The sequence below is a fragment of the Brassica napus genome, chromosome C9 (assembly GCF_020379485.1).
Source record: "Brassica napus cultivar Da-Ae chromosome C9, Da-Ae, whole genome shotgun sequence".
NCBI lineage: Eukaryota > Viridiplantae > Streptophyta > Magnoliopsida > Brassicales > Brassicaceae > Brassica > Brassica napus.
In genome coordinates, this window is record NC_063452.1 from 48,542,126 (window position 1) to 48,567,869 (window position 25,744).

Consider the following 25,744-nt stretch of genomic DNA (forward strand, 5'->3'; position numbering starts at 1 on the left):
TCAATTTATAATAAGTCTTTAATTCGGAGGTTCCTAGTTCGTATTAATTATATTATTAATGTACTGACTCTTGCAAAAATGTTTTTAAGATTCTCAACCTATGTTTTTCTGTCAGCTTGCTTATTGTCCACGTAAACCTTTTTAAGATTCATTATAATATTATTGTATTGACTCTTGTAAAAATGTTTTAAGATTCTCAACCGTCTTGTGCATTACAAACTGAGTAATGAAAAAGAACCAAAATTGAGTTGAAAAGTGGTTGATAAGATATGATTTTAAAACCACCTCAACGAAAAAAAATATACTATATAGCATTTCCAGTAACAGCTCTTGTCCCAACAGTGATAGATCAATGCAATCAAGCTGTAATTTGTAATAATAATAATACTAGTATCTTTCAATACATGCACAAGTGTGAATTTTTACATGAATTCAATTTTTTAATTTAATAATTAAATATTCTATCCGTTTCATATTAAGTGTCACTCTGACATTTTTCACAGAAATTAAAAAAATTGTGTAATAGACTTATATATTCTTATTTAATGTATAATTGATTAAATAAAAATAGTTTAAATAAAAACTTATTGATTATTCAAAAGGGTAAAAAATGAATAAATTATACGTAGAATGACTTTTATTTTATAACAAAAAAAATAAATTTAAAGTGACTTATTATTATGAAACAAAGGAAATAGTAAATTGACTGTTAATTACAGATCCATTGTTTAACTGGAAACTCAAAGAGCAGATGTGCGTTGAAATGAAAGCTAAGTGTAAAATATTTAAGACAACAATGAAACAAAAATAATACACAAAATAAAATACACCTTTTGGCACACAATTTACGACTATTTAGTATTTATAAGTACATACATTCACTTTCACCAGAATCTTATCAACACCAAATCAACACAGTCTCTCTCTCACTCTCAACACACAAAACCCTTTGAATTCCTTATAACGGATGTTGTTACAAATACCCTAAAACCCTAATCTCAGTACGAGCAGTTTCCAGCCACAAATCCAAGACTCTTCAAAAAGAATGTTTCATCAAGACAACACAACGCAACAAAGTCGTGACACAACGACAAGAACACCATCCTTCATGTCAAACACTCTTTCGAGAAACCCTAATAGCAGCTCAAGCTCCGGAGCCGCCGGGAGATTCCCAAGGTTTGGACTCAACGTCGACGACGATCTAGTTTCATCCGTGGTTCCTCCGGTTACCGTTGTGCTCGAGGGACGTTCTATCTGCCAACGCGTTAGCCTAGATAAACATGAGAGTTATCAAAGCTTGGCTTTGGTTCTGAGGCAAATGTTTGTAGATGGAGCTGATTCGACTTCCGGGACTGATGATCTTGATCTGTCTAACGCCATTCCTGGACACCTTATTGCTTATGAAGACATGGAGAACGATCTCCTTCTTGCTGGTGATCTCAGTTGGAAGTAATATATCCCTCGTTTTAACTCTAAAGAACATATCTATCTTTTATTATATAATACTAATTAATTTGATTATAGTTTTGCAAGACCATCTTAAACTATTTTCAAGCCGTGTTAATTTTCTACAAATCATATATTTAATTTTATATTATGTGCTTTACAATGATTAGGAGTTCCGACATGTATGCATAACATGCTAAAAGATGGTTATGCTCGTACGAGCGTTCATGCAAGACAATAATATACATTTTTCTTTTATTGATGAAGACATACTCTTTTCTTTATAGAACTAAAATCTCTCAGTGTTTGGCTTACTTGATTTCTTTGACTTTTAAACAACTTTAGTTTGCTCTCGTGTGTTTGAAGTTATATAGCTGATTATATGGAAGTTGATGAGAGATTTGGTTTTGTGAGGACACAGGGACTTTGTTCGGGTAGCGAAGAGAATTCGAATCTTGCCGGTGAAAGGGAACACAAGAAAGGATAGAAGAAACGAGTGAGTGAGAGTAGAGATAACGTTTTGCCAACGATGTCAGAAGATGTTTTGTAGCAGCCTAGCTATGTGTCGGTGATTCCCAAGGGCATTATTGTAAACTTACTACCATATGTGTTTTCTTCTTTGTTCGCTTAGAGCATCCGCAATGGTGAAGCTCACCATGGAGTCCTTAGGCTTATTTTACTTTTTTTTTTTTTATAGTTAAGGATCCTAATCAAATATGTAAGTCCAATAGTAAATCTCACTTTTGGAATCCTTACTAATAAAAAAATATTTTTTTAAAAAAAAAGTGAAATTAAATTTTTTTATTTATAACATGATTTAATAGAAAGATACAACATTTATTAATAATCTTCAATCACCAAATTTGTTCCAAATATTTTCAATCAAATCATTTTTCAATCGTTGATGTAAACGCTTATCGTGAACATCATCCCGAATGCCAAGCATATTAGCGATATTTGTAAGCCTGTCGGTATGTACCCGTGAACTTCTCGTGCCGTCTTCTTCAAATTTAGATATATCATACTGAATGTATCCATCTCGTTCATTTTCGACTATCATATTGTGTAGTATGATACATGCTCTCATAATCTTCCCTATCTTTTCTTTGTCCAATGAAAGAGCCGGGTTTTTCACAATCGCATATCGAGCTTGCAAAACTCCAAAAGCCGGTTCCACATCTTTTCGGGTTGCTTCTTGAAGTCTAGCAAATAACTCTGCTTTAGGACCTTGAGGGTGCGAGATAGATTGGATAAAGGTAGACCATTTGGGATATATACCCCCTGTGAGATAATACGCCAACTTATACATGTGTCTGTTGACCACATACTCTAACCTGGGAGCTCGGCCTTGGAAAATGTCATCAAATACAGGAGATCGGTCGAGGACATTAATATTGTTTAAGGTACCTGGAGGACCAAAAAAAACGTGTCATATCCAAAGATCTTGTGAAGCCACAACCTCTAAGACAATTGTCGGTTTTCCTGATCCACGTGCGTACTGTCCTTTCCAAGCGGTTGGGCAATTCTTCCACTCCCAATGCATACACTCAATGCTTCCTACCATCCCAGGAAACCGCGTTTCTCTCCAATATCGAGGAGTCGTTGAAGATCCTCTGGTGTGGGTCTTCGTAGATACCCATCTCCGAATAACTGTATTATTCCGTCGGTGAAATGGTGTAAACACGAAAGTGCCGTGCTTTCACCAAGTCGGAGATATTCGTCTACCGTGTCAGCCGCAGAACCATAAGCTAGCTGACGAATAGCTGCCGTACATTTTTGTAGTGGAGAAAGACCAAACCTCCCGGTCGCATCTCTTCTTTGTCGAAAGAAAGGAACGTTCTCTGCGAGGCCATGGACAATACGCAAGAATAATTCCTTATTCATGCGGAAACGGCGCCTGAATAAATGTGCCGGGAATGTCGAATCTTCGCTGAAGTAGTCATTCCATAAACGGTCGTGTCGTGCTTCACGGTTTCGTTCTATATAAGCACGTCTCCTTTGCTTATTCGTTTGGGACTCGACTATGTCATTGTATGTATCTTCGACGATTTCGTCGAAAATTTCTTCCAGTCTTGCTTCGACTTCATCGGATGAAGATGATGACATTTTTAGGTATCCCTCCTTGAAACCAATAATATTGAACATCATGTTATTTTTTTTTTAAAATTTTTTTTCAAGTTTCTATAGCAATTCTAATCTTTTAATCAATTTTAAAAGTGGTTTCTATAATTTTTTTTTTTTAATTTTTTTTCAAGTCTCTATAGCAATTCTAATCTTTTTTCAAGTTTCTATATCAATTTCTATTATTTACACAAGTTGTATAAGTGATATGTTTCTAAAATTGAAACTTGTTGAAGTTAAAGAGAAGAGCAAGTGTTACCTAAACTTGTTGAAGTTAAAGAGAAGAGCTAGTAGTACTTGTGTTATAAATCGAAGCAAAAGATGCAACTTCTTGTTGTAGCAGGGTGATCTTACAAAGACTTGGTACCAAAATATTACAACCTCGCCGAGGAAACGTGAAGATACAATAAAGAGATAGAAACCTAAAGGAAACAAGTTTTGATGAACGAGATAGGAAACTAAAGACAAGCATGACGACTACTTTATACTACATAAGAAGAACCCGTGACTTCCTTGACATGAGGTAAAGACCAAACGACTTTCACACCTCCAAATGCACCCGTGACTTGGTTCACATGCCTTCTGCTTGACCTGACACATCAAATAAGACAACAGTTAGTATAGTTTTAAAGCATCAAATGCACAATACACGATAACTATCTTAAAACAAGATCAAGACATCATAACATTTCGGAAATTAGCTTGAGTTTAAGACTAGTTTCCAGCTCAAACAGTGGCTCTGTCTTCGCGAGTAAAACAATCAAATCTGAGGCGGTAGGAAGGTAGCATTTACGCAAGAACAATCAAACTTTGAGCTTTCATACAAAAAATTCTACTCAACACAACTAACATCTTCTCGGGTTTTTTTTTTTAAACAAATAAAATACACTAATATATGTTTTTATTAATTCAAAGAAAAGAGAGTAAGAGGTTGTAGTAATCGTACCTAATTATACAGACACTCTCGAGCTTGAGGACACTCTGGTTTACTTCTTTGAAGCTCTTCCTGCAAAAACATAAGATGAAACAGTCAAAAGTTTTACTAGATAGCATTAACAACAACCAAAAGCACAAGAGAGATACTTACCAGTCCGAAACATATCCGCCAAACCTATAAAAACTAATGCGGAGACCATTACACAAACTGCCAATGCAAAGCCATTTGTAGTCGATGATTTCTTCTTTAGCTCACAGACGGTCTTCTGTAGCTTAACCAGCTTTTGGTCACACTCAAAAGATTGATCCTTAAGCTGCCGGAGTTGTCTCTGAAACTCACACATCTTCTCCGTAACAGCCACATCCCACCATTTCCAAATGTGGCAATCCCCATCATCGACATTGTCGCACGTGAAGTACCTTCTGTAGGGATCTTTAGGAGTGTAAGATATTCTGACAACAGGCTGAGCTCCACAGTAGCATGTCCTCGGGATTCCATCATCAGCCTCTGGTTGAGGTGCGAACTAATCCGGCTCTGCATCCGTGTACAGCTGAGCTTCTGCTTCAAGAAGGGAGGTCATGTCTAGAGTTTGATGATGAAGAAGGCTGGCTGTAGCTGTAATCTTGTCCCATTTTCGTTAACCTGAGACAAATGATGAAAGAACATAGTTAAAGAACAATAACTTATAGCAACGAAAGCAAGGACCGATTGAAAGAACATACTTAAAGAACAATAACTTCTCATATGGATTGAAAAAAATGATAAATCATTTACAACCGATTGAAAGCGAACACATATAAACCTAAAAGGTTTTGAAACCGTTAAGAAAAAAGAGAAGATCCGCTTGAGCTTGAAACCAAAATCGTTTCGAAACCGTATAAGAAAAAAAAAAAACATATCCGATTCCGATTGAAACCAAAATCGTTTCGAAACCCTTTCTACAATAGCCCATACTCGATTTTAACCCCAAATCGATTTAACTCCAAATCTTTTTGAAACCTTAATTTCAATCGTAACCGCAAATCGATTGAAACCCCATTCCCGAACCCTTAATTGAGAGGAAACAAGATGAAAACTGATCTAAATCGAACAAATATACAAGTTCAGGCTTCGATTTACCTTCGTGAAGCCGATGGAGAGAAATCGCCGTGCTATCGCCTAATCATCGAGAGCTCTTTTTTTTTTCGGTCTCAGTCGAGAATGACCTAATTTTTCTAAACCAACCCAAGCCCAAACCGAACCCGTCCCACTCAAACGTTACCACGTATACAAGGATCAGCTCCTTAAACTCCTTCCCGACGGACCAATCCCTAGCTAAATTAACATAATAACTATTATTATATTAAAACTAACCTAAGGATTAACATTAAGAGACAGTCATGGACCCCGTTGCGGTTGGTCTTATCTTCCCACGAAATGAATGGAACAACAACAATGTTAAAATCCCTAATTTTGTGGATGTAAAGGCAAAATGAAGTAGGATACAACAGAAGTAACTTATCTATATTTTATTTTTATCGTCTACAACTCACGCATCATTGTAGTCTGTGTGATGATTATGTTTGAAATTGATTTTAAGTATGTAAATGACACATGTTAGTGATGCGTAGGGAACGGAGATTCCAATTCAGCAACCGACAAAAACAAGAGCAAATGAACCCATGTCTGGACTTGGGAGGAAGAGTTTGTACAATCTTTTTGTTTAAACGCTAAGGCAGTTTTTTTTGTTTGGTCTCTTGTCATGTCACAAACTTAGTTTCCATTTTGGCTTCAATAGCCAGAAATCACACCCTTGACGACATAAAACCTCATGGCCTTGTCATGTAGGCGCCAAAACAAATATAATAAAACGACAAACAATCAACGCTCTCTCACACATTCATGATTCTGACTTATTATCATTACCTTGAAGAAGCTTTAGTTTGAATCCTCGAATGGAGGCAAACCCCATTCCTCTGGTTTGAAATCGAGTAGCGAAGTCATGATTTGATCTGCAACGTCTTGGTGAGATATATCTAGTCTAGGATCCGGTACCATCACCACGTTCCTGTAGAGAGGAATCAACAGGAATAAACTTGATGGAGATGTAATAACTGTGTCTGAAACTAAACAATTAAACTCATCTGTTTTGGTCTATTCAATAGGAGAGATTCACTTACATTCTGGCGTTTTTAGCAGCAAGAACTCCGGAAGGAGCATCTTCAAATACCAGAACCTTTTGTGGGTCAACAGGACCATCCTAATGAATCCAGACAAAGAGGAGACTTTAGTTTACATCAGCTTGAATTTAGAGGACTCAATTACATCACATGGGCTTTTGTATATATATATTAGAAATGAAGCATCTAGGAGATAGTTGTGTAGTTACCTTAAATCTCCTAGATGCAGCGAGAAAGCCGTCAGGGGCAGGCTTTCCTTGCTTGACCTCAGGATCATCACCGCGAACAATGTGATGCATCAGTGAGAAGAGCTCTTTGTGTCTTTGGGTTTTTAGATCAAAGTGACGTGTGTGAGTTCTGCAACCATTGCATTCAATAGTTAAAAGTCAAGTTTTTCCGGATTGTAAAAAGCTGAAAATTTGAATGCACGGCTCAAATGGTATTATTATTAAGAGAGAAAAAGATGTGGTGGTGAAGAAAAGAGATACCCCGTAGCAATACAAATAGGAATGTTCTTTGCATGGAGATGCTTGATGAGCCGGCTAGCCCCTGAAACAGTGGAATAAAAATTGGTTCATTCATGACGTGAATACAAAGGGCTGAAATAATAAGATCAGCCCAAAATGATTATGATTTGACGCAAAGGCAGTGATATTTGAAGCAGAAATATCAAGGCATGCAATACTTTCCAGTGAACCATATGTTTGTCATGTAAAAGCAGAAAAACGTACCTGGCATAAGCTCACTAGTAGGGAAGAGTTCTTGCAGCATGTGCATGGCCTCTCTCTCGACAAGAAAGTCCTCAGCTGATAGAGAGTCGCTGATCCCGCTTTCGTCAACAAAGATCCTGGCAGCTTCAATAGCTTTTCTTCCCATCATCTTGGCCTTGAGAGACCAATCAAAAGTTTTGTTGAATCGAGCAAGTATGATCTCCTGTACCTCCGTGTAAAACTTCTCCGTGTCTGCAACAGAAACCAAATGGGCATGAGGACCTTATCTTAGCTTTGTTAAAACAAAAATTTGATCATTAGATAGATGCAAAAATAGTGACACATATAGAAGTTTTGATGATAAATATGAGCAGAAGATAGAGAGTTTCACTACATCAAACAGGTGAGTGATCATAAGTGGTTACGATATCAGCTACAGACTGTATAGAGAATTAGCTAATGATTAATAAGACAATCGAGTGGCTAATCAATCAGTGAACTAAGGTTTCAGATCAGATTTAAACAACAACTTACATTCATCAGAACCAATGAACTATCCAAAAAATCAAATACGAATTTTAGATCCAGTGGAAACTCACTCTAATGCGATACAATAAAGAGAAGATTCGAAGAGATCAGATATACCGAGAAGAAGACCGTCCATGTCGAAGATCACGTGAGTGATCGATCCTCTTCCGGCGGTTGCGGGAGTCGACATTAAACACTTCCGGTGGATCTACGATTAGATGGATATCTAATGGTTTCTACTTTCTTGGAGCCGACACTGTCACTGACAACTAATCGAATATGCTTACAATGACGTACGGTGACTCCGCTTCTTGGATATGGGCCGATTCTTGTCATCGGGCCGGTCCACATATAAAGCATTTTCTATGTACTAATTGCTTGAAGGCCCAATAAGGTAGAACAAGAGTAACGTTAAAAACGACCTCGTTTTATGAATATCACTCCTTCACTGCGAAGATCTCCTCTCCCTTTTTTCGTTTTTCTTCATCGGCTATCATACTATCTCAGGTCCGATTGATTTTGATCCGATTAACAACTAATCTTAATCAAGATCGAGCATTCACGAGCATTGGAATCTCACAGATCAAATTCGAATCGTCATCATGTCATGCTTAGCCCTAGCTCTACAACCATCAAACGGATCTGACATTTTACTCCAAACCAGAGAATGGTTCCCGCCGGCGAGAGCCCTAATCGCTCTCTCCTTCTTCCGCCAAACGCGTCAAGCATTCTCCCCCACCAAACACCCACACCCAAATCCCAAACAGAAACAACCTCCTTCCTCTTCCTCTTCCTCCACCTCCGCCGCAGACCCCGACGATGCCACCGCGGCGGAATTCGTAGGCGACGATCCCCTCGCCGCTTCAAACGGACAAGTGATCGTCGGCGTCGAGAGCAAGTACCGCGTCGTGTACCGACTAGTGAACTCCATCTACATCCTCGGCGTCACCGTCGCGGATCACGACGACAACTCCATCAACGTGTTCGAGTGCATCCACATCGTGAACCAGGCCGTTAGCGTCATCGTAACCGCCTGCCGCGGAGTCGACGTGACTCCGGTGAAGCTCGGGCGGAAGTACGCGGAGGTTTACATGGCGCTCGACATCGTCTTGCGCGGCGTCAGCAACATCCGTTTGGCCGCGATGCTTGGGTCAATGCACGGCGACGGGATCGCGAAGATGGTGCATTCGGCTTTGGACACGGAGAATAAGATCAGAGGAGGGGATAGCTGGGCCTCTGTGGAGTCTCACGCCGCGGAGCATTTGGCTTCTGTGCAGGCCTTCTCCAATGCGAGATTCGAGTTGCCGTTAGAGACTGTTGCTGCTGGGGACGAGATGGCTGCGAGTTTGGCCCCTGTGGTGCAAGAATCTGAGGAGTTGAAGGAAGAGATGGAGGAGCCTGAGAGTTTGGATCCTTTCGCGGCGAGTGAGACTGTTAATAAGGAGAAAGAACTCGTTGGCGGCTTCAAGAAGACTATGGATCCTTCCTCTAAGGACTTGACCTTGGCTTTGGCGGGACTCGAGGTGACTACGTTGCCTCCAGCTGAAGCAACGCAGTCTACTCACATCAATGTGGAAGGATTCGAAGGGGAGTACGGTGGGATTGAGTTCAGCAACGAGCAGGCTACGATTGGTGAAACTTTTGAATCGCTTAGTGATGCTTGGGGAGGTGGGTTGGATCCTTCTGAGTTTATGGGACCGAAGAAGATTCATAAGAAGGAAGGACTCGCCGGGCTTGAGCTTTTGCACACAAGTGATCCCAAGGCAGTGGAGGGTAAAGATGGAGGTAATGTCGATAATCTTGTTAAGAAGCCTGAGATGAAAGGTCCTGAAATGTATATCTCTGAGGAAATTAGAACGGAGTTTAGGGAATCATTGCTTGCTAGAGTGGGACTAATGGGTGTGTTCTATCTGAAAACAATGCCACCTAAAGGCTCTGGTGAAGAGAAAGAAACCGAGTTCTCATTCCGTGTTGAAGGTACTAGTCCGGTTAAGAGATTCGCTATGCAGAGTTCTCGGGTTAGTAGCTTAGGGAACGGTTTGTTTCACGTGAGAACTGCTCCATCAGAAGAACCAATCCCTATCTTGAAGTATAGTTTGCAACCTAAGCTAACCCCGTTGCCTCTTAGAGTCCGAATGGTGAAACGAGTCAGTGGGACTTTACTTTCACTCATGATACAATACGTCTCAAGCCCGGAACTACCTCAGCCTCTGAAAAACGTCGATTTTGTTCTGAAACTCCCTGTTGATCCCACATTGCTTAAGGTTTCTCCTAAAGCTATACTAAACAGAACCGATCGAGAACTGAAATGGCAAGTCCCTGAGATTCCTCTCACTGGAAGTCCCGGGAGATTAAGAGCAAGGATGCCTCTCGATTCAGAGAACAGCGAGGAAGAACCAGAGATCATCTGCTACGTGAAATTCTCGGTTCAGGGAAGTAGCTCTTTGTCTGGTATCACTCTGCGTGCAGCTGCTGAGGGGAATACGGATTTCTATGAGGTAGATCACAGGTTCGAAACTGGAGTTTATATGTGCAATTGATACTGTTTTTCTCTTGAGAGTTTCATTTGTTTATAAATTTCTAAAAATGTTTTTTTTTGTTATAAAAGTAATGGAAAAGTATATCTTTATTCATAATATAGAGGTTTCTTATATAGGAGATTACACCGTCATAGATAAATGGAAAGATTACAAATCATAATCTCTTGGTTATGAGTCATCCACAATCTGGTTCATAACACTTCCCTTTGGATGCCATAACCATTTAGAGCTTGTAATGTGCTTTAATGTTGCATCATTAAATCCTTACCAGGAAAACCCAATTGGGACAAAACCATCGTGAAGGAAAAAGAGTACAACACACATTACTCCTCCTGATTTGGACATTACTGAAGGTCCCTTGGACCTCCCCAATTTTCTGCAATCTGTGGGTGATGAAGATCTTGGGCAGAATATGTTTCGTCCTCGAACATGATAGTTGGTTCTTCTTTACCATCGGTCATGCCACAATTTGATCGAACATATTGAGTCATCGACCTCAAATACACACACACGAAATCTTGGATGATGTTGATGTGATATGCGTGTACCACCATGTGTAAAACATAACATGTCTGAAAAATAAATCAACAAAACCAAATAACCCCTCTTTGGGCTGGTTAGTATAAAATAAACCAAAATCAAAAGCTTCTTCATCGTCCTTCTTATGGACCAATCAGATCAGTGTCTAAAACAAGACTTATGCATCGTCTATCTCAGGACTAAATGGACTTCTTTATCCGTCCACCTTTGGACTGAATGGATCAATGTCCAAAACAAGTGATCTCACGCCCATGTACTAGATAATGGGTGAGTCTGGTCCATATTAAATCTCTTGAGTACCCTTTTCTGTATATACTATTTGATGCACAAGGATTTCATTGTTAATGTACTCAAGCTGTAATCCCAAACAAAACTTTGTTTTCCAAGATCTTTCATCTCAAACTCTTTCTTGAGATATTCAACTGTTTGGGAAATTGTATCCAGAGGTTCCTAGGATATTCAGATCATATACTTTGATGATTATCAATATTGTTCTCGAGAACTTGCTGTACTTTCAGCTCAATACCCTCTAGTACTTTCATTATCCAGTGGACCATATAAATATGCAGTCACTACATCAACTTGCTGCAAGTCTAATTTTCTCTCTTATATAGCCAGACTTATGAGAAATCTAAAAGTAGTTGCATCCACCACATGAGAGTATGTCTCCTCATAATCTATTACTGGTCTTTGTGAGAATCCTTGTGCAACATCAGCTTTATATCTCACGATTTCTATTCCTCACAAGACCCATTTATATCCACTGGTTTTAACATCATATGGCGTCTTAATCATATGGCCAAATACACATTTCTTCCTTAAACTATTTAACCCCACGTTTCCATTCAATCCAATCTGTTCTACGAGTGCGCACTCTTATATTGACGTGGGTTCATGATCCTCGCTTATATTCATAAATTCAAGTGCTACCTTGTATGCAAATAAATCATCTTATGTCGACATTCCTTATTGGTTCCATTATGTTCCAGACATGATATAATCGATTGAGATTCATTATTATCAGGACCTTTAATACTTTGCAGCTTGGCGTCCCAAGCTACATTGTTTGGTACCTGTACCTTAGAGCCGGCCGGCCTTATCTCCATGTCTGGGATGGTTTCCTTAGTAACCTCGGATTTGGATTTTGATTATCATTCTCTGCACCTTTCTTTTGTTTCCGAGGATTCTTATCTTTTGGAACCTATTTGGTCTACCACGTTTCATACGTTGTCTAGACTCTGTAGCAACTTGACTGTGTCTCTTCTTGGACATCAAATTCGTTGGTGCTTTACAAGCTGGTTTATATATGACTTAGTCATTCTTTTTCGGGTCAGCAAATGTGTCTGGCATTTGATTAGCTAGCTTTGTAAATGTATAATCTTTGGACGTCTATTTCACATTCTTTAGTCCGAGGATCTTGCCAAGACATTGATGGTTGATTCCATTCTATTTCTTTTACCATTCTTTTACCAGCTTTATTATTTTTTTCTCCTCCTGGTTTTAAAATAATCCGTGTACCTGGCCTCAAATATAATCACCCATAGTTGGCTCAAAGTACTTTATTATTGTAGGAGAATCATATCCAACATATATCCTCATCCTCCTTTTGAGGTCTCATCTTAGTTCTTTGTGGTGGAGCAATTAGTACATAGACATCACATTCAAATGTCTTATGATGGGGTATGTCTGGCTCTTGACCCGTTAATAATTGTGATAGGGATATCTATGCTCACTAAATGGCCTGATGCGTATTAACTTAGGTGCATGTAAATTTCGTGTGGCCCAAGCTGTGAATGGGAATTTTGACCTCATAAGTTATGGTCTATCAATCAGCTATTTGCGTTTTAAAAGATTTCGGCCAAGCCGTTCTTGGTATGGACATGTATCACATAATTGTCCACACTTACTCCTATGGACATACCATAATCATTTAAACGCTTGAGACATGTATTCACCAGTATTATCTAGACATATAGTCTTTATTTATGAAAAAGAGTCTCGTAGCCGTTTTACTAGTGATGGCCTAATGAGTTTCCCTTGTGTACATGCTACACACGTGAGATTCTTTGGGATAACTCTTCTTATCTTTTAATGTGACCTTTTGAATATCAATTTTCGCATCATGTTTAGACCAGGATGGCCAATCCGGTCGTGATGTATATTTTCGCAGGCTTTTATCCTCTATCATATTGATCTATGCATAGTCTAGGTCAGTAGAGAATGCATGTATAGTCTTTAGGACTTATTATGGCCTTGGGCGATTTTATACATATATCTGAAGGAACTCTTTGTTTCCTTCGCCCATTGTTTCAATATGGAAACCATTCATTCTTATATCTTTAAAACTCAATAGGCTGCCCTTGCTCTTAGAGCTGGGTGAATATAAGGCATCACTGATTTCTAGATGCATACTCTTAGGCAATAATATATTAGCTTAGCCATAGTCTTCTTTCAGACTGGCGATGCTTGCTTTAGTACTTATATTGGCGTTTTTCAGTGTACTCATATAGAAAAACCATTCATTCATTTAATCTAAGCAGACAATGTAATAGAAATAAATTCAAGGAGATAAAAATCAGAGAAATCATACAAGCAAAGCAATCACACAAGTTTGATGTCGAAATCAGATTATCAACTTGATTCTTTTAGGCAATCATAAGTCTCATATTCCATAAGATCATCTTTTCATGTTCGAAATTATTTTACCATCTTTATAGACCAAGTGGGTTTCAAGATTCTTTCCTTTCAGACTCTCTTGATAGAGGTCACAAAGATGTTTGGGAGTCCTTCATATCTTAGCCCAATGGTTCCCCATTCCACATCTATGGTACACTGATTTGGTCGAGCTTTGTGGTTTAAAAGATATACCACGGCCACTGCCTTGACCATGGCTCAAATTGGGTTGATACCCACGGCCTCTGCCATAATGATTCCTACGGCCAAATGTGTTATAGTGGCCATGGCCACGTCCTTTCCACCCTCCACGGCCATGGCCGTGTGGTCTATCATTCTGGACGTAGTTACCCTTCCTTTTTTTCTTCTGCGGTCTTATTGGTATTAGGTAATGGGGTTAATCCAGGAGGGCTCAATTCACTGTTTCTCATCAGTAATCTATTATTTTGCCCAACTAGCAATAGACTCATCCACCTACTTATAGTCCTGGATTCTGGGATTCCTCCAATCAAATAGGGTCTTTGGTAATAACACCGTTTTTTGGTGATAATATCTCGATTTTTAACCCTGTCCAAAGGTCTAGAAGATTCTCTATAGTCAGATAATGATATTTGAGACTCTTAATAAGATGATGACTAACAATTAATATTGCTCTGTATCAATCTTTCTCATTTGACATTATCGCCTTTCGTGATTCATTCATCAAGTCCTTTGACTTTAGGATAAACTCAGTATCCAGTGCCCATTTCAAATAATTATCTCCTGAGAGATTTAGGGCATCAAAATCCAAGTTGATTTTCGACATCTCAAATCATATATCACTCCATATTTAGGTATAATTTTCATGCGGCCTTACTCTTAAAAACAATCAATTTGGATTTCAATATTGTGAGGACAATGAGACTATCAATCTTAAAGACATTTAATCAATCAGTCAATTTCTATCAAGTCTCAGCAATACTATTTTTATGTGCTCATAATATTATGGTTTATCAAGACTAGCAAAAACAGATTCAATTAATCATGCAATTAGGGTTTAACAATCAATGGATTTTAGCAAGACTAGTAAAAAGATTTATTAATCACTCAATCAGTTTCAAGGCTGATTTTAGCAATACTAGAATATAGATTTCAAGCATGAATTTCAATGAATCAGTTTCAAGGCTGATTTTAGCATTACTAGAATATAGATTTCAAGCATGAATTTCAATGAATCAGTTTCAAGGCTGATTGATATTTAGCATAAACCATGTGTAAATAATTTATCTAGTATCCGAATTTATCAAACCTCAAAAACATATAATCAGATCAATCAATTTAATCGAACTTAGCATACAATCTTAAACCTCAAGACATTAGATTTTATCATGAATCTATCAACCTAGCATACGGATTCTCAATTCTCAAAGACATCCAAATCAGATCAATATAACCTATCATACGAATTATTTAGGGTTTCTATTTAAAACAGATCAGATTACAAAACTATCAATCCTAGCAGATGATATTAAACCTCAAGAATCATGCAATCAGATCATTCGGATTTTAAACAAGTAAACCTCAATCAATCTATCAACCTATCGGATTATATAAGCAAAGCAAGCTAGCAACCTATCGGATTCAATCAATGTTTTAACAGGCTGGTCGGTTTAAACAATTTTAAATCAGATGAACAATTAACCAAGCAGGATGAGAAAATAAATCTATCAATTTAACGGTCAAACAATTCTAGCAACATAGCATCAGATTCAATCAGATTTAAAACCTCAATGATCAAAACCGAAAACAGTTTTGATTTCAAAATATTCGATTAGGGTTTTAATATGTGATTTGATAATTATAGTATAATTAATTCTGATACTTATATTATTTAGGATTTATAGATATAAGGTTAGGGTTTATCGGATTTTAACTTGTAAAAACCGATTTGGGGTTTTAATCATGTATGAACATGATTTAGGGTTTGAGGTATCAAACTTTTAGAGCTTCGATTTACTCAATTAGGATTTTTAATCTATTACCCTATGGTTTTGATTCATAAAGATTAGGGTTTTAGGGTTTTATTCTTTATCAATCAATCCATGTTTGATTATGAGTTATTAGGTTTTGAATTACCTTTTAACCTTAGATGATTGTTGAATCGGACCACCAAAGGAGTTGAGACGCGAGATGGAATGGATCGAGTCGCTTCTATCGGGTCGCGGACGTCCTTTGTTGCTTGATCGGGAACGCCTTGATCGTCGGACGCGAGCTGTCTGATGCTGTCGCGAACGAGGAAGAGGTCGCGTGCTGGAGCTGCTCTCGGGTCACGAACGTCTGAGCTAGGATCAGGAACGCCTTAGGCTGAAGATGATCGGGGACGCGAGCTGGAACAGATGCGGGAGCAAGAGACGCGATCAAGGTCTAGGGTTCGTCGGATCGCCGGCTAGGGTTAGGGTTTTAGGGGTTTTCGATTTGGGTATTAGCTTAGGGATTTAGAGTTTCGTGCTGATAACGTGTTATAAAAATAATGGAAAAATCTATTTTTATTCATAACATAGAAGTTCATTATATAGGAGATTACACCGTCATAGATAAATGGAAAGATTACAAATCATAATCTCTTGGTTATGAGCCATCAACAATCTGGTTCATAACATTTTTTTAGTTTGGCCTTTTTGGAAGTTAATTCTTTTTGTTTTGGCTGTGTCGCGTATGGTTTTGTGTACTTGTGTATTTTGACATCTAATCATTGTTATGTTATCTGTTTTATCACATTTATGTCTACATTTGATTTTGATATTGTACTATTGGAATAAGAAATACAATATTTAGTTTATCAAAACAAAGTTCATTCAGTTTTGTTACTCGTTAGCAAATGATGGTTGATAAACAAATATTTACATAGTTGTAGCTTTGTGTAAAAGTAAAACTATTTATCATATAAAGACAAAACACAAACAATGTTGAAATATGTAATCTCTAAGAATTATTACATTACAAAATCAAGCATAACATATGCAAAAGTTGATATGATATATGGTGAACATTACCAGCAACATTCAGCGAAGTGTTTTGTAATAGCATTAGTAATCCTATGAACTAGTGTGCGTTGTCAGCGTGTGTAAGAACAACAAAACAAAATCATGACATCTGCTACTATGGTTTCAGGCCCTTTGCACTAGAATGAGACCTCATTAATGGGCTTTAACCCCAATAATGGCTTACAATTATTTTCTCTCTAAATATGCAAACTTGCAAAGCACATGTTGGTTGACAAAAAAAGAAGCAAAGCACATGTTGTTTAGCTTTACATTACATCTGGATTAGAGTCAACAGACTCACATAATTCACGACATATAAACTTCGCCTGCTATGATGCATTAAAATACTCATGCATTTTTCGTTGAATATATTAAATTCTTAAAATATGATATAGCACTATACTAGCCGAATGAAATCAATGGAACATGACATTCTGAGGTTAAATTTCCACTATGATATTTCTATATTTAAGATAAATTAATAATGTCATGTGGACATTAAGCACCAATTACAATCCGTCCTAACTCCTAACTAAGGTTCACAAACATAAATTAATAACAATAATTTACATATTTGTCTTTTAATGTAGAGTGATATGTCTAGTGGCCAAGTTTATTATAATATAAATCAACTGATTAATAACATAAATTATTTTATAAATAAAAGTAAGCACAAGCTGTGGAATCCTAAACACAAACCTCTAAAGAGATGAAAACGAGATTTTGCACAATTTGATCTACCAAATCGTCAACTTTAAGTCTTTAACACTTCACAATTTAATTTTAAAAACATGTAACTTGAGTGTTCGTTGACATATAAGAACCTATTCGAAATAATTTAATAATGGCAATGATGATTCTAAACTCCATACCTAATATATGACAACTGTATTGCCACCACAACAGAGTACCAATTATAACAATCACAGTATAAATACTTGGCAAGTGCATGCTATACACCAAAGTAGCAAGATGTCAATAACCAGCATGATCCGTTTTCTTATATGAAACGACAATCATAGTTATTGTAGTTTTAATATTTTAGTAGTTAAAATTGAATGTTTGGATATTTAAATCCTTCGGAATAGATTATTTCCGTACTAGACCATCTCGAATAACACACTTATTTTTTTCCTATAATTTACTATAAAATAGATAAGATGTCAATAACCACTTTGATCCGTTTTCTTACATAAAACGACAATCATAGTTATTGCAGTTTTAGTATTCAGTAGTTAAAATTGAATGTTTGGATATTTAAATCTTTAGAATGAATTTTTCGCATATTAAACCATATCTTATAACACACTATTTTTTCTATAATTTACACTAAAATAGAGAAAAAGTCAATAACCAGCATGATTCCTTTTCTTATATAAAACGACAATCATAGTTATTGCAGTTTAAATATTTTAGTAGTTAAAATTGAGTGTTTAGATATTTAAATCCTTCAGAATAAGATTATTCGTGTATTCGATCATTTCCAATGGCACACTATTTTTTCTTCTATAATTTACACTAAAATAGAATTTTCTTTTCTATTTTAATGTAAATTATAGAGGAAAAATAGTGTGTCATTGGAGATAATAGTGTGTCATTGGAGATGGTTCTTAAAATGTGTTAATGAATTTGAAATTGTTTGATAAGACTTTTCAAATGTTAAAAAATTCAAACTTTGGTTCGAGATTTCAAATATATTACTTAAAAATAATGTCTTGAGTCAGTTGTTTCAGGAAATTTGACCGTGGGGAATGGGTAGAATCGTATGACTGTGACTGTATATGCAGGAAAATGTTTACTTTAATTAGGATCCAATAACCGTGATAGTACATGATATATAGACATATAGTAATGGGTATAAAACGAACAATGGGTAGAATCGTATGACTGTGACTGTATATGCAGGAAAATGTTTACTTTAATTAGGATCCAATTATTGACCACAGTGTGGTCACCACACATGGTTATACTTTGACAAATATTTGGTCCATTATTATCCACCTTTTGCATTTCCCATTCCCCACATACAAAATCCTCATCAGCCGCTTACCTTTTTGATCAACTTTCTACAACTTTCCTCACTTTCTTTTAGTTAAATTTTTACAATCCTAATTTGTTATTGTTCTGTCTTCTTCACATTTTCATCTACTTCTTCAACAACAAAAGTCAACAACAAAACAAAATAAAGAAAAAGAGGAAAGATCACAACTTTTCACCATTTTTGTTTTACATTATAGACTTCAAAAACAAAAACAAAAACATTGTTGATCTTCTCTAGTCTTTACAAATATTATCCTCAACCTCAATTTCTTCTTCATCACTATCCTCTTCTTCATTTTGACTATCTATAGCCCTCTTCTCTTCCTCCTCCAAAATTTCTAACTCAGTCAAATTTCCACTCTGACCCCTCAACTTCCCATCTTTCACATTCCCATCCCCTCTACTCTTCAAATCCTCCAACAGCTCCCTAACCGCCCTATCCTTATCCCTCCTGTTCTTGATCAAAGCCTCGCTCACGTCAGCAGGCGTCATCTCCGCCTTCTCCACAACTCTCTCCATCTCCTTCAAGACGTCGTCGTCCACATCTTCCTCCTCATACCCCAAATAATTCTTCAACAAAATCTTCAACGAAGGGAAATCACAGTAACTCATGTGTATATGCATATCCATCCTCCCACTCCTAAGCAATGCAGGATCAAGCTTGTCGATATGATTCGTCGTAAACACAAAGATCCTCTCGCTTCCACAACAAGACCAAAGCCCATCAGTAAAGTTCAACAAACCCGACAACGTTATCGTGTTCCCGCCGTTACCAGACTCTTCCCCCGAACCAGTCCCTGGTCGTGTCTCCATGTCGTAATAGCTCCGCTGCGTGGTCGCATTGCTGTTCTTCTTCCTGTTTGTTAAATTAATCGAACAGTCTATGTCTTCGATCACAATTATCGACTTAGAACTCGTCTTCATCAACAGTTTCCTCAACTCGGAGTTGCTATGAACCTCAGTGAGCTCAAGATCGTAAATGTCGTAACCGAGATGATTCGCCATCGCTGCGATCATACTCGACTTACCAGTACCCGGAGGGCCATATAGCAAATAACCTCTCTTCCAAGCCCGGCCCGTTTTCTGATAAAACATTTGCCCTTCCGCAAAGTCCTTGAGATCATCCATGATCTGCTGCTTCTTGACCGGATCCATCGCGAGAGTCTCGAACGTGCTCGGGTGCTTGAAAGGGACAGACTCCCACGGATGCCCCCTCGAGTCCAGCGACCCGCCTCGCGAGTTCGTGTAAAGCAACCGGTCCTGGTTCTTCCGACGGATCTCGTTGGCTCTCTCCATGATGTAGTCGAGGTAAGAGCTCAGGATCAAGGCTTTGTCTCTCTTCTTGATGCGGAGAGTGAAGCCGCGCTTCTCCTCGGGCAACGGTCTCCAAGCGAACGTCTGAGTTTGTCTCTGCGTGACGACGTGTTCCCAGAGGACGGTGACGTTGTTGAAGGTGTCGACGATGGAGTCGTTGTTGGAGAGGCCGAACGTGATGGAGGAGGAGTTGACGGCGCGGGTGAGGCTTAGACGGTTGCCGGCGATGGAGACGTAGGAGCTGAGGTAGAGCTGGACGGCGTTGTAAAGCTCGTTGGTGTTGACGCCGTCGATCTCTGTTATGTCGAAGTAGCAGTAGGAGGAGAAGAGGTGGAAGATTCGGTTGAAGAATTTGAGGAAGGCGAAACGGAGCTCCGGCGGGAAGATTGATTGCATTAGGCTTTGGCAGAAAGCTAAGACGCCGAGGAGTGATGCTAGTGATGTCCAATACTCTTTCATTTTAAGGGGAGAAGAGAAAACAGAGGAGAAAGGTGTGAACTTTTAAGGCGTGTGAGCGAAGAAAAGAGCTAAAAGGTGAAAGCTTTCAGAGATCGAGAAGAGAGAAGAGATGGGTTTCTCTCAATTTATAGAGGTCAGAGTTTCTTTTTTATTTTCTTTCCAGGAAGCTTTATAGAGAAAATGAAATAAAAAGGATGTTACAGAAAAAAATGAAAGGCTGGTCGGTAGCATCGTGATGGGGAAAGAGGCAAAGAGTGGGGGCACTTGGAAGTGGACAAGTGTATAAAGGTGAGAAAATAAAAACCAAATTTGGGTTTTTGTTATGAAACTAATGAAAAAATCTATTTTTATTTATAACATAGAAGTTTTTTATATAGGAAATTACACGTCATAGATAAATAAAAAGATTACAAATCATAATCTCTTGGTTATGAACCATCCACAATCTGGTTCATAACACTCCTCCTTGGATGCCATAACCATTTAGAGCTTGTAATGTGTTTTAATGTTGTCTCATTAAAACCTTACCAGGAAAAACCAATTGGACAAAACCATGGTGAAGAAAAAAGAGTACAACACACATTACTCCCCCTGATTTGGACATTACTGAAGGTCCCCTTGGACCTCTCCAATTTTCTGCAATCCGTGGGTGATGAAGATCTTGGGCATAATAAGTTTCGTCTTCGAACATGATAGTTGGTTCTTCTTTACCATCGGCTATGCCACAATCTGATCGAATATATTGAGTCATCGACCTCAAAGACACACACACGAAATCTTGGATGATGTTGCTGTGATATGCGTGTACCACCATGTGTAAAACATAACCTGTCTGAAAACAAATCAACAAAACCAAATAACCCCTCTTTGAGCTGGTTAGTATAAAATAAACCAAAATCAAAGGCTTCATCATCATCCTTCTTATGGACCAAACAGATCAGTATCTAAAACAAGACTTTCGCATCGTCCATCTCAGGACTACATGAACTTCTTTATCGTCCACCTTTGGACTGAATAGATCAGTGTCCAAAACAAGTGATCTCACGCCCATGTACTAGATAATGAGTGAGACTGGTCCATATTAAATCTCTTGAGTACCCTCTTCTGTATATACTATTTGATGCACAAGGATTTCATTGTTAATGTACTCAAGCTGTAATCCCAAACAAAACTTTGTTTTCCAAGAACTTTCATCTCAAACTCTTTCTTGAGATATTCAACTGTTTGGAAAATTGTATCCAGAGGTTCCTAGGATATTCAGATCATATACTTTGATGATTATCAATATTGTTCTCGAGAACTTGCTGTACTTTCAGCTCAATACCCTCTAGTACTTTCATTATCCAGTGGACCATATAAATATACAGTCACTACATCAACTTGCTGCAAGTCTAATTTTCTCTCTTATATAGCCAGACTTATGAGAAATCTAAAAGTAGTTGCATCCACCACATGGGAGTATGTCTCATCATAATCTATTACAGGTCTTTGTGAGAATCCTTGTGCAACATCAGCTTTTTATCTCACAATTTCTATTCCTCACAAGACCCACTTATATCCACTGGTTTTAACATCATATGACGTCTTAATCATATGGCCAAATACGCATTTCTTCCTTAAACTATTTAACCCCACGTTTCCATTCAATCCAATCTTTTCTACGAGTGTGCATTCTTATATTGATGTGAGTTCATGATCCTCGCTTATATTCATAAATTCAAGTGCTATCTTGTATGCAAATAAATCATCTTATGTCGACATTTCTTATTGGTTCCATTATGTTCGAGACATGATATAATCGATTGAGATTCATTATTATCAGGACCTTTAATACTTTGCAGCTTGGCGTCCCAAGCTACATTGTTTGGTACCTGTACCTTAGAGCCGGCCGGCCTTATCTCCATGTCTGGGATGGTTTCCTTAGTAACCTCGGATTTGGATTTTGATTATCATTCTCTGCACCTTTCTTTTGTTTCCGAGGATTCTTATCTTTTGGAACCTATTTGGTCTACCACGTTTCATACGTTGTCTAGACTCTGTAGCAACTTGACTGTGTCTCTTCTTGGACATCAAATTCGTTGGTGCTTTACAAGCTAGTTTATATATGACTTAGTCATTCTTTTTCGGGTAAGCAAATGTGTCTGGCATTTGATTAGCTAGCTTTGTAAATGTATAATCTTTGGACGTATATTTCACATTCTTTAGTCCGAGGATCTTGCCAAGACATTGATGGTTGATTCCATTCTATTTCTTTTACCATTCTTTTACCAGCTTTATTTTTTTTTTCTCCTCCTGGTCTTAAATTAATCCGTGTACCTGGCCTCAAATATAATCACCCATAGTTGGCTCAAACTATTTTATTATTGTGGGAGAATCATATCCAACATATATCCTCATCCTCCTTTTGAGGTCCCATATTAGTTCTCTGTGGTGGAGCAATTAGTACATATACAACACATCCAAATGTCTTATGATGGGGTATGTCTGGCTCTTGACCCGTTAATAATTGTGATAGGGGATATCTATGCTCACTAAATGGTCTGATGCGTATTAACTTAGGTGCATGTAAATTTCGTGTGGCCCAAACTGTAAATGAGAGTTTTGACCTCATAAGTTATGGTATATCAATCAGCTATTTGCGTTTTAAAAAATTTCGACCAAGCCGTTCTTGGTATGGACATGTATCACATAATTATCCACACTTACCCCCATGGACATACCATAATCATTTAAACGCTTGGGACATGTATTCACCAGTATTATCTAGACATATAGTCTTTATTATGAAAAAGGGGCTCGTAGCCTTTTTACTGGTGATGGCCTAATGATTTTCCCTTGTGTACATGCTACACACGTGAGATTCTTCGGGATAACTCTTCTTATCTTTTAATGTATGCCTTTTGAATATCAATTTTGGCATCATGTTTGGACCAGGATGGCCAATCCGGTCGTGCCATAAAGTGTATATTTTCACAGGCTTTTAGCCTCTATCATACTGATCTATGCATAGTCTAGGTCAGTAGAGAATGCATGTATAGTCTTTAGGATTTATTATGTCCTTGGGCGATTTAATACATATATCTGAAGGAACTCTTTGTTTCCTTCGCCCATTGTTTCAATATGGAAACCATTCATTCTTATATCTTTAAAACTTAATAGGCTGCTCTTGCTCTTAGAGCTGGGTGAATATAATGCATCACTGATTTCTTGATGCATACCCTTAGACAATAATATATTAGCCTAGCCATATTCTTCTTTCAGACTGGCGATACCTGCTTTAGTACTTATATTGGCGTTTTTCAGTGTACTCATATAGAAAAATCATTCATTCATTTAATCTAAGCAGACAATGTAATAGAAATAAATTCAAGGAGATAAAAATCAGAGAAAGAATACAAACAAAGCAATCACACAAGTTTGATGTCGAAATCAGATTACCAACTTGATTCTTTTCGGCAATCATAACTCTCATATTCCATAAGATCATCTTGATCATGTTCGAAATTATTTTCACCATCTTTATAGACCAAGTGGGTTTCAGGATTCTTCCCTTTTAGACTCTCTTTGATAGAGGTCACAAAAATGTTTGGGAGTACTTCATATCTTAGCCCAATGGTTCTCCATTCCACATCTATGGCACACTGATTTGGTCGAGCTTTGTGGTTTAAAGGATATACCACGGCCACTGCCTTGACCATGGCTCAAATTGGGTTGATACCCACGGCCTCTGCCATAGTGATTCCCACGGCCAAATGTGTTATAGTGGCCATGGCCACGTCCTTTCCACCCTCCACGGTCATGACCGTGTGGTCTATCAGTCTAGACGTGGTTACCTTTTTTCTTTTCTTTTGCGGCCTTATTGGTATCAGGTAAAGGGGTTGATCCAGGAGGTCTCAATTCACTGTTTCTCATCAGTAATCCATTATTTTGCCCAGCTAGCAATAGACTCATCCACAGACTTATAGTCCTGAATTCTGGGATTCTTCCAATCAAATAGGGCCTTTGGTAATAACACTGTTCTTTGGTGATCATATCTCGATTTTTTTTTTAACTTTGTCCAAAGGTCTAGAGGATTCTCTATAGTCAGATACTGATCTTTGAGACTCTTAATAAGATGATGGCTAATAATTAATATTGTCATGTATCAATCTTTCTCATTTGGCATTATCGCCTTTTGTGATTCATTCACCAAGTCCTTTGACTTTAGGATAAACTTAGTATCCAGTGCCCATTTCAAATAATTATCTCCTGAGAGATTTAGGGCAGCAAAATCCAAGTTGATTTTCGACATCCCAAATCATATATCAATCAATTTTAGATCTCATAAAATATTTAAAATACAGCCATAAACAAGACATGCTATCAAGTCAATAAATTTCTAATAAGCAAACAAGCCACACGGCCAAATGTGATATAACGCATTAAGGTCACACGGCCAAAGTGATATATGATGCATAATAAGTCACACAGATTTATCAAGCAAGGGTATCGACCAAACAAGTAATTTCTATATGTTTTCATGTGGCCATATGGTTATAATGCAAACCTAGCATACTGATTCTATATGTACAGGAGTGGAATTATGGAACCTCAATTTAAAACAATCAGATCATGCAAAGGTGATAATAATCAGATCATGCGTATAACATAAACATGTTGGTCATGATGATATATGATGCAAACTGGCCACACTGCCAAGTAGATATGATGCACTCAATCTTAGCAATCGGATTCTATATGTGCAAGGGTAATATTAAAACATTCAACAAGATTTAGCAATTAAGCAATCAGTTTCATGAGATTTAGCTAGACTAACAATCAGATTCAATTAGGTTTTATCAAGACTAGCAATTGGATCAATAATCAAACGGATTCAAGCATTACACAATTTAGGATTTCGATCCAAAAATAGGGTTTCAATCATGAAAAACCAAAACAATCAGTTTCAAGGCTGATTCTATCAATTTTATTAATCAGTTTCAAGGCTGATATTTATGAGTTTCAAGGCTGATATTTATCAGTTTCAAGGCTGATATTAGCAAGATGGAATCAAGCAATCTGATTTTAGGAATACGCAAATTAGGGTTTAGGGTTTCAATTCGAAATTAGGGTCTTATCAATCAATCAGCTTCTAGCAAATAATCTTAAACTTCAGAACAGTTGATTATATCATGAAACTATCAACCTAGTATAATATGAAACCTCAAAACATTCAATTCGGATTATGCAATACATAGATTCTATTTTAGGGTTT

At 37.7% G+C, this 25,744-nt stretch overlaps 5 protein-coding genes and 1 pseudogene across 5 annotated transcripts; 2 read left to right on the forward strand and 4 right to left on the reverse strand.

Annotated features, from left to right (window-relative positions):
• The first annotated feature begins 541 nt into the window (after window positions 1–541).
• LOC106400265 (auxin-responsive protein IAA33-like) lies at window positions 542–2,544 on the forward strand. Its single transcript, XM_013840643.3, has 2 exons — window positions 542–1,449; window positions 1,868–2,544. Exons 1-2 carry the CDS (start codon window positions 1,046–1,048, stop codon window positions 1,944–1,946), a joined length of 483 nt encoding a protein of 160 aa, XP_013696097.1. The 5' UTR covers window positions 542–1,045; the 3' UTR covers window positions 1,947–2,544.
• Window positions 2,545–3,003: 459 nt separating this feature from the next.
• Window positions 3,004–3,552, reverse strand: LOC106397966. Its single transcript, XM_013838585.1, has one exon. The coding sequence runs from the start codon at window positions 3,550–3,552 to the stop codon at window positions 3,004–3,006; it is 549 nt and encodes a 182-aa protein (XP_013694039.1).
• Window positions 3,553–3,851: 299 nt separating this feature from the next.
• On the reverse strand, window positions 3,852–5,136 carry LOC106402183 (annotated as a pseudogene).
• Window positions 5,137–6,246: 1,110 nt separating this feature from the next.
• On the reverse strand, window positions 6,247–8,199 carry LOC106402182 ((DL)-glycerol-3-phosphatase 2-like). Its single transcript, XM_013842867.3, has 6 exons — window positions 8,019–8,199; window positions 7,395–7,625; window positions 7,152–7,212; window positions 6,873–7,020; window positions 6,664–6,743; window positions 6,247–6,551 (listed from the first exon to the last, which is right to left on the reverse strand). The coding sequence occupies exons 1-6, from the start codon at window positions 8,089–8,091 to the stop codon at window positions 6,422–6,424; spliced, it is 723 nt and encodes a 240-aa protein (XP_013698321.2). The 5' UTR covers window positions 8,092–8,199; the 3' UTR covers window positions 6,247–6,421.
• A 133-nt stretch (window positions 8,200–8,332) lies between these two features.
• LOC106397965 lies at window positions 8,333–10,537 on the forward strand. The gene has a single exon (XM_013838584.3). It carries the CDS (start codon window positions 8,504–8,506, stop codon window positions 10,439–10,441), a length of 1,938 nt encoding a protein of 645 aa, XP_013694038.2. The 5' UTR covers window positions 8,333–8,503; the 3' UTR covers window positions 10,442–10,537.
• A 7,923-nt stretch (window positions 10,538–18,460) lies between these two features.
• Window positions 18,461–20,925, reverse strand: LOC106400341 (AAA-ATPase At5g57480-like). Its single transcript, XM_013840713.3, has one exon. It carries the CDS (start codon window positions 20,488–20,490, stop codon window positions 18,952–18,954), a length of 1,539 nt encoding a protein of 512 aa, XP_013696167.2. The 5' UTR covers window positions 20,491–20,925; the 3' UTR covers window positions 18,461–18,951.
• Between the last annotated feature and the right edge of the window lie 4,819 nt (window positions 20,926–25,744).

Coding starts and splice junctions, on each gene's coding strand:
- LOC106400265 (XM_013840643.3), top strand. CDS start 1,046: ATGTTTCATCAAGACAACACAACGCAACAAAGTCGTGACACAACGACA. Junction 1,450..1,867: donor GCTGGTGATCTCAGTTGGAA/GTAATATATCCC, acceptor GTGAGGACACAG/GGACTTTGTTCGGGTAGCGA.
- LOC106397966 (XM_013838585.1), bottom strand. CDS start 3,552: ATGTCATCATCTTCATCCGATGAAGTCGAAGCAAGACTGGAAGAAATT.
- LOC106402182 (XM_013842867.3), bottom strand. CDS start 8,091: ATGTCGACTCCCGCAACCGCCGGAAGAGGATCGATCACTCACGTGATC. Junction 7,021..7,151: donor CCTATTTGTATTGCTACGGG/GTATCTCTTTTC, acceptor CAATGGTTGCAG/AACTCACACACGTCACTTTG. Junction 6,552..6,663: donor GCTGCTAAAAACGCCAGAAT/GTAAGTGAATCT, acceptor TCCTCTCTACAG/GAACGTGGTGATGGTACCGG.
- LOC106397965 (XM_013838584.3), top strand. CDS start 8,504: ATGTCATGCTTAGCCCTAGCTCTACAACCATCAAACGGATCTGACATT.
- LOC106400341 (XM_013840713.3), bottom strand. CDS start 20,490: ATGAAAGAGTATTGGACATCACTAGCATCACTCCTCGGCGTCTTAGCT.